The sequence below is a fragment of the Cnephaeus nilssonii genome (genome assembly GCF_951640355.1).
Source record: "Cnephaeus nilssonii genome assembly, chromosome: 5".
Taxonomy (NCBI): Eukaryota; Metazoa; Chordata; class Mammalia; order Chiroptera; family Vespertilionidae; genus Cnephaeus; species Cnephaeus nilssonii.
Window position 1 is genome coordinate 107858331 of NC_137076.1, and position 16828 is coordinate 107875158.

The 16828-nt window shown below is 53.2% G+C and overlaps 1 protein-coding gene across 1 annotated transcript in view; it reads right to left on the bottom strand.

Annotated features, from left to right (window-relative positions):
• The window catches only part of SDK1 (sidekick cell adhesion molecule 1), a 591771-nt gene extending 579368 nt beyond the window's left edge, over nucleotides 1-12403 (bottom strand). The window contains exon 1 of the mRNA XM_079771197.1: nucleotides 11946-12403. Coding sequence (XP_079627323.1) covers nucleotides 11946-12189 — 244 coding nt within the window. The 5' untranslated portion in view covers nucleotides 12190-12403. The remainder of the gene's footprint in view (nucleotides 1-11945) is intronic.
• Nucleotides 12404-16828: the final 4425 nt, after the last annotated feature.

Sequence of the window (16828 nt, forward strand, 5' to 3'; positions counted from 1 at the left end):
GAGTACGGAATGTTAAATTTTAACCCAGCCCCATGTGAGATCCAGCCTTGAGGTTTAGATGTTTCTCTCTCCCTTTTCTCTTAATTATGCACAACTCCAGAATGACAGCAAGTCTCTCTGCACTTCCTCAGACTAGTGGGCAAGGTTTCTCTCACCCTCTGTTCACTGCTGGGCCAGCCTTTCGAGGTTTTAGGCAGGTGGCCCACACCTCCATCTTCTCCCGCTACGCGGACTTCAGGCTGTGACTGCTGTTCCTTCAGGAGGCCCTGGGGACCACGCCCTTGGGACCTCCATCCAGATCTGAAACCTCCACCGACCTGGACTCCCCACCTCACCTGGCTTAAGGTGGGATTTCCTGACCTCGCAGGCTCAGGAAGGCTTTGGTTAGTCCTTGTTATGTTCTGCCCACAGTTGCCGTGTCTGCAGCAGGTGGGGGTGGAAACACTGTATCAGATCTGGCGGCAGTGTGAAGCCTCCAGTCATCACAAAATATGAAACTGAAATGATCCCTTCAGAGAATTGTGATGATTGCTTACCATTTTGCCAGATGACAACAGCCCACATTTTTTTTCAGCCTCGAGAACAGTTTTCAAATTGAAAAAAATAAATATTCCTAAGGCATTTTGAGATCATTTTGTCACTACCCACTTCAAATTCTCATTCTCTTTTCTTGCTTCAGGATTTCAGCAGTATGAGAACACCTGTAGGCTCCATTTTCTCACCACCCATTCATTCTGTAATCAACTTCAGCCTACTTCATTCTCCTACAACTCTAGTGAAATCATACTCAACAAGATCAACATTCCCCACCTAATCAACAAATGCAATGGCCTTTTCTTGTTCCTAATCTTATTCCCCTCTCTTCAGCAATACCGACCATGACCATTTTTCCACTCCAGTATCACCCCGGGTCAAATACTTATTATTCCCATATCATCACAACTATTCTCCAATTCACTTCCGTCATTCCAATCTCCTCCAACTTACCCAGTAAATCACAGCCAGATTAGCACTGCTAGCTCCACTCCAGCCAATGCTTCACCCTCCCCGCTCTGGCCCTGCAGTGGTCCATAAATTACCGAGCACCGTGGGAAAAGACGAATGAGGCATGCCCTATCCACAAACGTGAAAATAACGACACTTACAGGATGCATGCCATGTACTTGGTCAGGTGCTAACACCGTACCTCTGATCCTATCAGGTGATCCTCACCATAACTGTCTGAAGTGGGTGCAATGATTATACCTACTTCAGGGATGAGAAATAATACGTTAAGAAGGTTAAACAGCCCACCGAGGGAAGTACAGCTAGCAAGTGGCTGAGCCCGTTTTATTCTATGCCAAGCCCATCCTCTTAAGCAATATACCAAACACCTAGACCTCTCCTTAATGCAAAACTCATATCCAAGCACCTGCTTAACAATCCATGTGGAAGCTTTAATGGTACCTCACATTAACACATTCAAAACCAAAACATGATCATACTGCCCAAATTGAGGTGGTCCAGCTTCACTGAATGAATGCCCAATCAGCTAGTCATGCAAGCCAAAAACCTGGACACCACCCTCCACATCCGATACCAAATCCTGCCCATCTCAGTATCTTCCTAAATCTCCCTCCTCTATCCAGCTCTCTCCATCTCCAACACTACCACCCAGTCCAAGCGACTACTTCCTCTCACCTCAACTGCCAATGCATCCTAACTGGTCTATCGTCACTCATGCTGGTTTCTCCTGACCCATTTTCAATTTTGCAATCAATATGCTTTATTTTCCCCTCATGGTCATGCTTTTAATATATAAATCTGATCATTTCACAAAATTTTTAATCAGGACCAAAGCTTTAAGTCAATCTTTACTTCGGGGTCTGAAGCAACAGTCAGGCAAAGACTGGTAATAGCTGGGTTTCAGGCACAACGAGAAAGCCAATTTTCAGTAAGAGTCAAGAATGGTACCAACAGGTAACAGAGATGACAAAGAGGACAGTGCCTGAGGGATTTCAAACACTTGGCTCTAGCTATTCCTGAGGCAGAGCTGAATCCTAAACTTGCCAAGTTTCAAGGTATTCTTCTTGTCACACTGTGATACCCTAGGAAGTCTCCAATGAAACCCTTTTTTCTTAAGTAGTTCAGATTGAGTTTCTAGCTTGCAACCAAGAGTCTTAGCCAAGAAAAAAGAAAGCCTTAAAAGAGCCTAGAAGACGTACTTAGAAAAGGGGGGCATGCCCACCAGGCAAAAATAAAGCAAATTCTACAAAAGGTAGAAATACCTTTGCCAGAAAATATATAAATATGTGCAATGTTTGTAAACTCATACATCTCCTCCTTTAGGAGGTACTGCATAAAATGCTGCAAGATAAGAGCCATGTTTTCTTTTATGTTCTGCAAATCATCACAGCTTACTGCAGAGCTAAATGCCGAATAAAAATTTAGAAGTAAAATCATGACTATATAATAACATAAGCCCTAAGTTACATTGTTGGAAACCCACTCTCCGGGAACAATTCATACATGCGCTCATGCAAATAAAATGTCATTTTCTAGTAACACTTTACCACTATTCTATGTCCTGGTTTTGATTAGCATTGTCAGGTATTATAAACTCACCTTGCTCATAACCAACAATTTCATATATTGCATAAGTATACTGAAAAGTAGTGTATCAAGGAAGGGGGGAAAAATCAGCTGTGAAAACTACAGATTATATTCTATAGGAACACTTTTTCTATTGCCATCTGGTGGTTCCTGTATTAAATCGATGCTGACACCCATTACATAGAAGGGCTTGATCCACAAATTCAAATCCTCTTTTGGGAGGGAGTGGGGAGTTTCACTTCTAACACCTAGGGAGAAGACAAAATAGAACTAACCTTCACTTTGGAAACAGGCCCTCTTTCCTGAGAAGCAGCACAAATACACGCAGGATCACACTGAAGAGCAGACCCCACAGACACGGCAACCTCTGGAGATGACCGTCCTCACCCAAGTAGGACAGGTTATACCTATGCAACGTAAATTCTGAATCCCTCCTTACCCCAAACCTAAAGTTTTCCTAAACAGCCGATGGGGGCTGCTAAGAGTCCCACCACCAATCTTTCTTAATAAAGGAAACTCCTGGCACTCCTGGAAGAGCCGTAGTCCTCTTTGAGTCCGGACAGTGTTCTTAGGTGACCTCCCTATATTTGTTTTCTGGGAAAGATCATTCATCTTTATCAATTCAAGCTCACATACTTGAGAGCTTCCTAACCGCTCATGATAAGGAAGCATGTCTAGAATACGTACAGAGGAGAGTTCTGAAAGGGAAAAAAGGCAACAAAACTTTGCACCAAAGGCCAATGTTGTTCATGTAATAATGTGGGCCTGGGAGTGGAGCCCACACCTCCAAAGGCTGGCCTTGTCAGCTTAAAACACACACAGCAAAAAACAAACAAACAAAAAAACAGTGAAGAAACTATTTCCCTAGCCCATGTTCAACAAGCTAATCTCCAAAGATCACTAAATTAGTAGATTTAGTGAACAGATATATCTATGGTCAAGATATTGGATTATTTAACTGATAGCAATTAATCTTCACTAGATGTTGTCTGTACGTCAACAGAGTCCCAGCTAAGCCTGTTAAAGTGAAAAAGAATTCTTGTGTTAATTTTGAGGGCTTTCTGATTTACCAGAAGTCCCCAATGAAGACAACCAACCTAATGTTAGATTGAACAAAAATGCCAACGGAAACCATCTACTAACCTCTTTCATTGCTGATGGTCACTGTCCAGTATATATAAACATTCTCACATCCATCACTATTTCATATTTCCTCTCATTTCTCACTGCATTAATTACCTCCAGTAGATCTTAATCAGTCTTGCCCTTTCTTCTTCCAGCCATTTAAATAAGCATCTCACATTTTTTAAATATATTTTATTGATTTTTTACAGAGAGGAAGGGAGAGGGATAGAGAGTTAGAAACATCGATGAGAGAGAAACATCTATCAGCTGCCTCATGCACACCCCCTACTGGGGAAACCCGAAACCAAGGTACATGCCCTTGACTGGAATCAAACCGGGGACCTTTCAGTCCACAAGCCGGTGCTCTATCCACTGAGCCAAACCGGTTAGGGCAGCATCTCACATTTTAAAGAAATTTATTTATCCAAACTTCAGACTTACACTGACAAGTTATGGCACTAGTTCATTTTATAGAACCTAAAATTCTGAGCATAAACCATGATCAGGGTAGAGTAAATACATCACATGTTAGATGGCAGCACCTAAAGAGAAATATTATATTGCATCTTAGTTGTCTTCGACATTGTAACTACCCTGGCAAATGTAAAATGAAGAGAATTAGATTCCAAGAGCTAAGACACGGAGTTATAGAATCCCCAAAAAGGAGACACACAGAGTCTGGGTGAAGGGCAGAGAAGATTTGACAGCATACAGAAGGTCAGGGAACCAGAAAAGAACAATATTGAAAATCTAGTCTAACCCCCAACTTTCACAGCTGAGAAATTATACTCAGAGAGGCTAAGAAACTTGCTCATATTGCAAGTTAGGTACCGAATGAAATAAAAACCAGGTCTACTGATACTTAGCCCAATGTCTTTTCCACTCACCACATTTGTATTTCAAGGAAAGCTTTTAAAAAATATTCATATTCCCACAATACCCACTGGAGACCACAGGAGCTGGAGTGGGGGGAGGGCCACGCTAAGGCAATGAGTCCGTCTCTAGCTGTAGAGCGGCCTGTCAGGAGGTCAGACCACCTAAATCCTAGACTAGCAAGTGTATAAATGACTAGGGCAGTGGTCGGCAAACTCATTAGTCCACAGAGCCAAATATCAACAGTACAACGATTGAAATTTCTTTTGAGAGCCAAATTTTTTAAACTTAAACTTCTTCTAACACCACTTCTTCAAAACAGACTCACCCAGGCCGTGGTATTTTGTTGAAGAGCCACACCCAAGGGGCCAAAGAGCCGCAGTTTGCCGACCACGGGACTAGGTCTTCCTAAAGCAGGGCTCTCCTAACAGCATGTTTAGGTTTTGTATTTAGATACAGTAAGAATAGTATTAATATAATGAAACTATAAGACTAATAACAAGATAGCTCTCCAGAGAGGTCTCAGGTAGAGGACCAACAACTGGCAGGCAAAGATCTATCAAACGATGGCAGACTTTTGCATTTCAAGGATTCATTGAAAAACTTCAGGATAATTTCTTTGTGCTACTACAAAAGGATAATAAGAGGTGCCATATTCACAGTCCTAGCTGACAAAATATACTCTCCCTTGGGATCAAAGATACAAATGTTTATCATCTTTTTTATTAAAAGATAATTACAAATTTAGGGGAGAATTTATTTAATAAAATGCCTTATAGAAATGTTCAAGTCAAATTAATTCGAATGAGAGAGACTATACAAATTAAAATACTCAGTTGCATTAGGCAGAAATGTATCAACTCTTAATAGGAGTATTTAACCAGATAATAAGACTCATATCAGCACCCTTCCTTTTTAAAAGATAAATCCACTTTAACTCCCCTTTCTATTGCACCTTTCATTCCCCATCCTCAGCTTTACTCAATTTTCATGGATTTGGATTTTAAGGGGTCTACTCTTAAAACTACTTTTTTCCTAAAATTAAGCTGTGACCTTGTCAAATCCAGGTGTTGTGTTCTCCCTCTCTGGGTCTGTTCCATTCTCTGGGTTTAGTCAGCTGATGTTGCTGGTCTCTGATCGCTGGGACACCTAGACAAAGGCCCAGATCCGTGTCCCATACCATAAGCAACACAAAGGCTCTTCGCACGGCAATAAAGGCTACTTGCGGGTAGAAGTTAACTACAAGTTCTTCTCGGATTCCACTAATTGCCTGCTTGTCAGCGTGATTTTGTTGTACTCCAGCGTGTGAGGGCACAGGGAAGCTCCCGGCTAAGTGTAACCACAGCATGCAGCTAAACGTAACTGTGGTTAGACAAAACGAATGCGGGAGCAAAATAACAAATAAGAAGTCTGAACCTGACAAAGCCCGACTCTTTTATTTTCATTTAAAGGACTTAAATGCACATACTTGAGTGCAGATAAAAGAATTTCCCGAGTGTTCCTCAAAGAAAACGGTTGGTACACTCCTCGTGGTCAATTGTGGGGTGTTCAAATCTGCCACCAAACTGCCACATTCTCAGTTGGAATTTGACAGGTATGTTATGAAAAAAAAAAAAACATTTGGAAAGAAAAACATCAAAATGGCAACAGCCACATTATTATGGGAGAGGGGAGGGTCTATGGGCATTATGCATATTCCTCTGCTCTATTTTCCAAATTATCTGATGTAATTTTTATTTTTTTTACAACAGTACGTAAGTACCCTGATTACTTGAGGTCAAGTAACTGGATAAAGTCTCTAGAACACACCACCTGCCACCTGCCCTTCACACCTCCTCCTCCCGTAGAAGGGCAGAGACCAGGTGGGAAATGCCCCGGCCAGCGGCTGGGAACACGGACTGTGGGTCAGGCAGGCTGCTTTCCGTGGTGGCTTCATCATACCAGTCCTGGGACCTGAGGCAAATTAGCGAACACCTCAGGGCCTCAGTGTCTCGCAGGTGAATGAGTACCAAGTGCTCCCTCCAGCAGGCCTCCCTGTGGAGCACTTGTGCTGGGCTCACAGTAAGGGCTCCACAAAGGTTAGCTGCAGGTGGCCACAAGCAAGACGGCCTGGAGGGTGATAATTGCTCCTGATTAGATTTACAAGACAGTTACCAGCCAAGGGCCAGGTGCCATCTGTCACACACGCAGTGGTCTAACTCTAACAGACCGCAGCCACGAAGTATCTGAGCACCTCTGTAGCCCAGTCTCTGCAGACTCGAGGGAAGCAGGTTGTCTGGAACTCCAGCTGCAACTGAAACTCAAATTACTAAGTCGTGACCGGAAGGGGGTCTTGGGGGAAGTGGAAGGGGAAAACAAAGCGCTCCTGGGGTAACGGGAAGCCATGAGGGCCCCAAAAGAAGCTGGATTTGTTGTGAACCCAACGAACACTGCTTGGCGCTTTCTCCAGCAAGCCAGGGCAGTGAACCTAATGGGCAGACCTCACCGAGGCTGGAAAAATGGTCCAGGCAGGGGTCGAGGCCACAGGAAGTCAGGCTAAGGATGACAGCCAACAGGGTAAGATTATGGGACTGGCCAACACGAGGATCAAACGGTAACAAAGACAGAAGAACCTCTGTAACAAAGACAGAAGAACCACCTGTGGAGCGTCTTTAACTTCACAAACGCACACTCCAGAGACCCTCGGGGCGGAGGTGGAGCCCAGGTAACTGTATTTTTAAATTTCACAGGTGATTCTGACACACACCCCAGACCAACAGGAGCTTGACAATGTCAGCTGGGATAAACAGAATGAGTGGCTAAAAAACTGATTAAGTCTGAGAGAAATTTCAAATCTTGAGATCATGAGATGAAACAGGTTTAAGTGAAAATAGGTTCCAAGTACCCAAAAGTCACTGGAATTTGGGGGTGGGGGGAGGTTTTACCATAAAACCTCAAGGCCCGTGACAAGGTTAAAACCAAAATCGAGTCATGTGATCTCATTTCAAAGTGTTGAGCAATGGTTCTCAAACTTGGCTGAACATTGGGACCACCTGGGGAGTTTTTCAATCTCCTGATGCCAGGTCAAGCTTCCAGTCAATTAACACGAAGTCTGAGAATGAGATTCAGGTCCCAGGATTGTTTAAAGCTCCCCGGTGATTCCAATGAGCAACCAAGTTCAAGAGGCACAGGGTTGGAGAGGTTCCAGGAAATCAGCAAGTGACTGGAATGAGGAAAAACAGAAGACAATCGAAGTCCCTGGCTCTCAAACTCTGGTGTGTACCAGACTCACCTGGAAGGCACGTGTGGCTCCGTGACAGACAAAAGGAGCTGGCCCCTGGCGGGTCTAAACCCCACGTGATGGTGACACACACGGAAGTTCCAGAACCATCACTGTACAGTGACCAGGAATGACTCCAAAGGAGAAACTGTGAACAACCCAAAGCAGGGATCTGAGACGCGCACGCCTCCCTCTCCCCGCCTGAAGAACACACACTTAAGGAGAGGCCGTGGTCAACATTACCAGAATCAACAAGCCTCCAAGGCCCAGCAGGAACGTCACACACAGAATCCTTGTGCGCTGCCATCCTTCTACAACACCCAGGTCTGGCCCTGGACGGTGTGGCTCAGTGGATAGAGCGTTGGCTTGCGAACTCAAGGGTCCCGGGTTCGATTCCGGTCAAGGGCATGTACCTTGGTTGCGGGCACATCCCCAGTAGGGGGTGTGCAGGAGGCAGCTGATCGATGTTTCTCTCTCATCGATGTTTCTAACTCTCTATCCCTCTCCCTTCCTCTCTGTAAAAATTCAATAAAATATATATTTTTAAAAATAAATAAATAAAACACCCAGGTCTGGCTGCTGGACCACATAAAGGACGCTTGCCTTGCGATCCGCCTTTGAGAATTCAAGTCTTGGATCTTTAGGAATCTAGAAAAGTCTCTCTCTCTCACACACACACACACACACACACAGCAATAAGCAGAGTACTAGTATATAACGCAGAAGTCCTCATTACATGTAAAACCTCAGGACTATTGAAGTTACACGTAGAAGGTCTGAGCCAGGTGTTGCACAACAGGCCCCTGGCTTAAGCTCTGTAACTGCCCGTCTCTGTTACTGGGCCGCCTCACACTTTTCCCCCAAGGCGCCCAGACCAAGCCTAACCGCTCGGAACACCATCCGAAGAAAACACAGAGAAATAAAGACTTGCTTCACTAGCTCCAACACAGTGGCAAGGATTCCATTCAGAACGTTACATTTTACCTGGTAAGATTCAAGACAATACATTCCTGCCCGTATGACCAACTCATCATCCCATTAGAAATCTCTGCAGCAGCACCAGAATTTTCATTTTCAAGATACATGAGCCTTTGTCAAATGGTGACATCTCTCCTGTAATATGAATTTTCAATATGATATAAAAAAAAATGATGGATATATTACACATTTCACAGAGCACAGAGAACAGAAACCTGTCAATGAATTTAGAATGTGTGACAACCTATTTGAAATGTTACACTAAAAGATCTGTACACTTTATAAACCATATAAATGTAAAACAGGGACCGGTGTTTTTACTGGCAACAAGGGATAAAATATTCCTCCCTAACGGAGTCTGAGCATTGCCTTAGTGTGTGTTTTTTTTTTTAAATGAACATACGTTCATTAACGTCAGTTGTAAAAACGTGACATTTTACAGAGCCTTCAAGTACAAATGATAAGAAGTTGAAATCCATGTACTACGTTTCAAAACAAAACCAGATTTTTTTTTCATTTGAACGTGTGCATACATTTTCAAATGTGTAAATGTACAGAGATTACTGCAAAGTGCAAGTCACTGTTCTTTTTGTTTTTTAAGGAAAACTTAATAAACACCATTTCTATCTTAAAGGTCATTCCTAGTGACTTAGATTTCTTCATTTGAACCTGGCATCTCTGGCAATCTACGGATCCCATTTTACAAAATGACTTAATGAATGCTTTCCTACAAAAGTAAGTCATTAAGCAAAAAGAAGCACAAATAAGTGAAATGAAAATTTTCCAAGTAATGGAGGAGTTAAATTAACCAGAAATAGGGCAATTTGTTCTCGTGCAGCTACACATGAAAGCGGACATCTGTGGAAGCCTTGGGGAGGGCGGAGGGCCCGTTTAGACCGCCAGGTCAGCAGGGGCAGTGGAATTAGGGGGCGCGGTGAAAGCAGGGGAAGGCAGTTCTGAGTGCAGACCCGCCAGGTGTCGTCACATTTAAATCCCAGCATGTGGCCACACAGAGGTCGTCCCCCCTCCCGTACACGTGTACACACACACACACACACACACACACACACACGGATCTGAATCGGGTGCCCGCCTCCCACAACCTCAGTGCCCCACGACTCCTGAAGCCCCCGCGCAGCCCCACCCCGAGGCTGCCACGCAGCACAGGTGCCCCCATCCCAGAGGGCTCGCCAAGGGGGCGCCCATCCCAGAGGGCTCGCCAAGGGTGCCCCCATCCCAGAGGGCTCGCCAAGGGGGCGCCCATCCCAGAGGGCTCGCCAAGGGGGCGCCCATCCCAGAGGGCTCGCCAAGGGTGCCCCCATCCCAGAGGGCTCGCCAAGGGTGCGCCCATCCCAGAGGGCTCGCCAAGGGTGCGCCCATCCCAGAGGGCTCGCCAAGGGGGCGCCCATCCCAGAGGGCTCGCCAAGGGGGCGCCCATCCCAGAGGGCTCGCCAAGGGGGCGCCCATCCCAGAGGGCTCGCCAAGGGTGCCCCCATCCCAGAGGGCTCGCCAAGGGGGCGCCCATCCCAGAGGGCCTGGACAAGGGGGCGCCCATCCCAGAGGGCCTGGCCAAGGGTGCGCCCATCCCAGAGGGCTCGCCAAGGGTGCCCCCATCCCAGAGAGCCTGGACAAGGGGGCGCCCATCCCAGAGGGCTCGCCAAGGGTGCGCCCATCCCAGAGGCCCTGGCCAAGGGTGCGCCCATCCCAGAGGCCCTGGCCAAGGGTGCGCCCATCCCAGAGGCCCTGGCCAAGGGTGCCCCCATCCCAGAGGGCTCGCCAAGGGTGCCCCCATCCCAGAGGGCTCGCCAAGGGGGCGCCCATCCCAGAGGGCTCGCCAAGGGTGCGCCCATCCCAGAGGGCTCGCCAAGGGTGCCCCCATCCCAGAGGGCTCGCCAAGGGGGCGCCCATCCCAGAGGGCTCGCCAAGGGTGCCCCCATCCCAGAGGGCTCGCCAAGGGTGCGCCCATCCCAGAGGGCTCCCCAAGGGTGCCCCCATCCCAGAGGGCTCGCCAAGGGGGCGCCCATCCCAGAGGGCTCGCCAAGGGTGCGCCCATCCCAGAGGGCTCGCCAAGGGTGCCCCCATCCCAGAGGGCTCGCCAAGGGGGCGCCCATCCCAGAGGGCTCGCCAAGGGGGCGCCCATCCCAGAGGGCTCGCCAAGGGGGCGCCCATCCCAGAGGGCTCGCCAAGGGGGCGCCCATCCCAGAGGGCTCGCCAAGGGTGCCCCACATCCCAGAGGGCTCGCCAAGGGGGCGCCCATCCCAGAGGCCCTGGCCAAGGGTGCGCCCATCCCAGAGGCCCTGGCCAAGGGTGCCCCCATCCCAGAGGGCTCGCCAAGGGGGCGCCCATCCCAGAGGGCTCTCCAAGGGGGCGCCCATCCCAGAGGGCTCGCCAAGGGGACGCCCATCCCAGAGGCCCTGGCCAAGGGTGCCCCCATCCCAGAGGGCTCGCCAAGGGTGCCCCCATCCCAGAGGGCCTGGACAAGGGGACGCAGCCAGGGAGTCCCTTCCGCCCTGTGGTTGCGCGCACTCCCTCTTTCCAGACCGGCACACCTGGGCCAGAGGGATGCTCACCTGCACAGGGTGTGCCCGGCGTTCAGAAGGGACAGGACGGGTGTCTGGGCACAGCTGGGTTCCCACATCCCACCTCCCTCTCCAAGGGCCGCCGGCACCCCAGCCGGGCTGCACCTTCCCGAGACCCCGCGGTTCCACCTGAAGCCGGCGCAGCGGGAGGGGGGGCCGTGGGGTGCCTAAGTTTGCCGTCCGGGTGCGACCCCCGCTGGGGTGCGCGGTGCAGGCGAGGCCGGCGGGGACCCGGCGGGGCGGGCGGCGGGGTGCCGGCCCGGGGCTGGGAGCGCGGCGTCGCCGCCACTCACCGCCGCTCCGCCGCGAGCCCCCGGCCGCAGCCCGCCCGCCGCTCGCTCCGACCAGCTGCGCTCCGCCGGCTCGGCTCCGCCGGCGTGGGGGGCCCGCGGGCGGGCGGCGGGCGGCGCTCCCCGACCCCGCGCCGTCCCGGGAGGCGCGGACCCCGACGCCCGGCCCCTCGCCCAGACCCCGCGCCCCCGCCCCGCGCCCGCCTTGACCCCGCGCCCCCGCCCCGCGCCCCCGCCGCGGCCGCCTACCTTGCGCCAGCGCCCGGAGCAAGTGCAGCTGCAGCGCCAGGAGCGCCCACCATCCGCGCCGCCGGCCCGCGCTCAACTTTGTCGCCGGCCGCCCGCCGCGCTCCCCCGCGTCCTCTTCGGGGCTCTCGGGCGCCTCGCGGGCTCCGCGGGGCCGCCGCCGCCGCTCGGAGCCGGGCAGGGACCCCCGCGGCCGCCCCGGGCCCGCCGCGCCGCCGCCCGCCGCCCGCCGCGCGCCCCGGGCCATGCTGAGCGGCCGCCGCCCGGCCCGGCCTCGGCCCCGCGCGGGACGGAGGGAGGCGGCTCCCGCGCGCCACGGGCTGCCAGGTGCGGGCGGCGCTGAGGGCGCGGCGGGGCGAAGTTGTCCGCCGGGAGAGTCCTGTCACGCCGCCCCCGCGGCCGGAGCGCCCGGGCCGCGCGGCGTCTGGCGAAGGGTCCGCGGGCTGAGGAGCCGCCGCCCCCGCCCGGCGCTGAGGAGAAAGTGCGCCCGCCCGCGCCGCGCTCGCCCCCGGCCGCCGCTCCTCATTCACAGGGCGGCCGGGACGCCCCGCCCCCCGCGCCCGCCGCCGCCTCTGATTGGCCGAGGGGCGGTGGCTCGCGCGCCCGGCCCCGCCCCCTCGCGCTCGCCAGGTTTCAAACGCGCCGCGCCCGCCCGCCTGGAATTTCGCGCCGGCCCCGCGCTGGGCTCCGCGGCTTCCCGCGCCGGCTGCGCCCCCTAGGGACGCGGGGCGGGCACTGCAGGCGGCGCCGTCCCGCGCGCGTCCTCGGGCGCCCAGGCGGGGGGCGCGGGGCGCGGGCCGGTGTCCGCCTCGCCCGGCCCGTGCGGTGCGGGCGCCCCGGTGGCCCCGTGCCCGTGCGGCGGAGGGCGGGCCCGGCGGGCGGGCCACGGGCTGGGCTCGTGGGCGCGCCCCTCCCGGCGCTCGCAGCCGCCCGCCCCGCCGCCCCCGGGAGCCGCCCCGCTCCCACCCGCGGGCTCCGTGTGCGGGAGGTCACACGCCAAGTTGCCGCGCTTGCAAACGAGAAACGCGCGCGCAATCGGTTGTCAATGCCCAGCCACCAAGGGCTCCGCGGCGCAGCCCGCCGCCGGTGGGAGGCGTGGACGCCGGGTCTGCAGGGGCGCCCAAGGTCATGTGGGCCTGCGGGGCCAGCCGCCGCCCGCTGCCCGCTGCCCGCAGGGGGTGGGCGCCTCGGGGAAGGGTCCCCGAGAGGAGGGGCCTGCTAGGGGCGGGGGTCCCCGAGAGGAGGGGCCTGCTAGGGGCGGGGGTCCCCGAGAGGAAGGCTCCGGGCGCGGCGCTGGGGGGGCCGCGGGAGGGAGGGGCGGCGCGGCCCGGGCGGGCTGGGCAGCACGTGGGGAGCATTGGCGAGGTGAGGGGGGACTGAGCGCCGGGGGCTGGGAGGCCAGCATTTCTGCGGCGGAGGCGGGAAGGTGACCCCCGTCCGGTGCGGGAGGCGCTGGGGGAGTGGGAGGACGGAGATGGTGTGAGTGGTGACCGGCGGGGCAGGGCGTGCGCCTGGGGGGGGGCTCCCCGGGAGCGCGGGGTGCCGGTTGGCTGTTACCCGGTTATTGCCAGGACAAGGGGCACCCAGGAGAGAGGGGCCGGCCTTAGGCTCCTGGGTGGAACTAACCCCAGAATCCAGAGCACCTACTGGGTGCTGCCTGACCTTACCGAAGTCTTCTTGACAACGGCCACGGGAAGGGAAGGTGGGGAAACCGAGGCTGGAGGAAACAGCCAAGCGGAGGTGGATTGTGAACTGGACCCCTAGCCGTGCCCTCTGCGCCCCCCCCCCCGACACACACACACACACACACACACTATACAACGGGGGGAGGGGCAGAAAAATGGGAAACAACCCAAAAGCGACACGTGGGACATACTGAGGGCTCCAGCCACCGCACAGCAGAGCCCTGAGGACACCGGGGAGACTGGGGGTGGGAGGAGGGGGTCCTACTTTGACGTTCCCTACAGCAGCTCTGGGCCTCTTCTAACCTGCAGGGCTGGGTGACCTGAGAGCCCCGGGCGGGAGCTAAGCAGGACCTACTGGGCGTTTGCTGTGGACCAGTGTGGGCAGTGGCCATCGTACTGGTCCCCCCCACACACTCCCTGTGAGAGGTGCTGTCACTGGAACAGATGGGGAAACTGAGGCTCGGAGGCCAGGTGGCTTCCCCTCTGAGCGCCTCCACTGTGCTCAGGGACGGGGGCACAGATGAGGGCTCAGCTGCGTTCTAGTTGCGAAATGTGGGCCAATCGCTGACTGAGTTCCCGGGCGGAGTTGGGAAGCATTCCCTGGCACAGGGCTGTCCGAGGGCCTGCGACCATTCGCATGCAGTCACCGCTGGCTTCCCGGGGGCTGCCCCACGCCAGCCTTGCTGTGCACACGTGTAACCTTCTCCTTTCAAATGGAAATCGGTGCCCCCTACTTCCCTGGCACCTCTCGAGCCAGGCATGAAGGTGGCTCCGGCTGCAGCACAGGCGTCGCCATGGTGCTAGCCCCGGGCATGGGTGTGACCAGAAGCCCACTGGGCCTGTCCAGAGCCTCCTTGCTGCTGCTGATTGGTGTCGGGCGGCTCCGTGGAGACTTGCTTGGGGACTGGAACACAAACCTTCGTGTGTCTTAGTTGTAGGGAACACCTGCTGCCCAGAGACCCTCTGGGACTGTTCCTTCCAGGCTGGGCGGCTAGGGAGCCCCTAACGTGGTCTCATGTTGCCGGGGAAGGAACTAAGCCAGGGACGGTTACCGCAGGCCCGGGCGCCCGTGAACGCCAGAGCGGGGCGCGGCTCCTCTGAGTCCATTTCCAAGACTCTCCCTCCCAGACCGTGGTTTTTTCATGACCCGTTACATTACTGTCTTAGGAGGTGCGTGTTGACCGTAGCGATTCTTTCTCAAAAGAGTAACACAGAGCAAGCCCTTTGTGATGCTGGAGAAGAGAGATCGGGCGCTAATCCCTCACTTTAATTGTCTCCAGCCGGTGAGGAGGCCTGGAGGAGGGACACCTAACGCCCCCACACGCACCCGGGGAGTCTCAGGCGTGGAATCTAAAAGGCCACGTGGGAGAGGGCGTTACTCCATGAACGCGGGCTTATTTTTCACTCAGAAATGAACTGTGGCTCTCTCCTCCTTTCCAGACTGGGTTAGGGGTTTCCCTGCTGACGAGAGAGAGAGAGAGAGAGAGAGAGAGAGAGAGAGAGAGAGAGAGAGAGAGAGGGAGAGAGAGAGAGAGAGAGAGAGAGAGAGAGAGAGAAAACAGTTTTCAAAATAAAATGACCATTTACGTGGGGTCAGGACTATCAGCGAGACCCTCAGTGTTTCCCCTTGGCATAACGTGAAGTCACCACCCCAGTGTCCGTGGGCGGGCAGACCCAGCGGGGAGCTGGTTGAATCCAGAATCTACATTCCTTTCTCTTTCCCCTTTAATATATTTATTTTTAGAGAGAAAGGAAGGAGAGGGAGAGAGAGACACCGATGTGAAACTTCACTCGGCTGCCTCTGGTACACATCCTGACCAGGGATCGAACCCACAACCCTGACAGAGTCAAACCGGTGACCTTTCAGTTCGCAGGACAACATTCAACCAACCGAGCAGCACTGGCCAGGGCCAGAATCTACATTTCTTTTTTATTTCAGAGAGGAAGGGAGAGAGAGAGAGAGAGAGAGAGAGAGAGAGAGAGAGAGAGAGAGAGAAACATCGATGATGAGATAAAGGATCGGCCGCCTCCCACAAGCCCCCCACTGCGGATGGAGCCGGACACACGGGCCTGTGCCCTGACCGGGAATCAAACTATGACCTCCTGGTTCATAGGTCAATGCTCAGCCACTGAGCCACGCCAGCCGGGCCTGAATCTACATTTCAACAAGACTCCAAGTGATTCACATATAAAGTTTGAGAATCACTCCAGATCTCTGAGGAATTCAATAAACATGGCGGATAGAGCTCTCCTCTCTGTTCTCCTTCATTCTGTCTTTCTCCTCCCTCTTCTTTTGCCCTGAATGAGCCATGAGGTAAAAGGGAAACCTTTTTAAAATATATTTATAATTTTTTTTTACTTGAAAAGGAAAACATTCTACTTCCTAGAATATCAATAAAACTCAACTGTATACAAATTGAAAACCAAAGATATCCTGTGGGGGAGGGGAATGTTAAAAGAAACTAGCGCCCTGGTCAGTGTGGCTCAGTGGATAGAGCGTCGGCCTATGGACTGAAGGGTCCCAGGTTCGGTTCCGGTCAAGGGCACATGCCCAAGTTGTGGGCTCAATCCCCAATGTGGGGCGTGCAGGAGGCAGCTGATCCATGCTTCTCTCTCATCATTGGTGTTTCTATCTCTTTCTCCCTCTCCCTTTCTCTCTGAAACCAATAAAAATATTTTTTTTAAAAAAAAAAAGAGAGAAACAAGCAACAAACTCAAGAAGGTCCCATCGGTCTCTCTATATAGTGTTTACAAATAAGACTAGATGAGCAATCCCTATAAAAAGATGGGCAAAGGACACGAGTAGGCAAGTCTCGGGGAAATAAAGGGAAAATCAGTGTTTGCGGGGTGCCCAATCAAAGTAAAAATGAAGAATTAAAGGAACGGGGCTTATGAAAACGTTACACGGCTGGCCATGGCAAGTGCTGGTGAGGGTCTGTGGGATGTCCTAGCTCCAGCCACCACCTCGCAGACGCACAGAGGTCACGGCACAGGCTGCCCGCTGCGGCACTGCTGACGACAGCAAAACCGCGGACAACCCACACCCCACCCAGGACGGGGACGTGCTGGGGAGAGGATGACGCGGCGCTGGACGTGCTGGTGCAGAAACGCCCGCGTACGCAGGGAAGTGTTTCCTCCCGAAGGCCTGGGTTCCCAGAACAGCCCCTTTCATGGTCGCCTCACTTCCCCCCGAGGGCATGG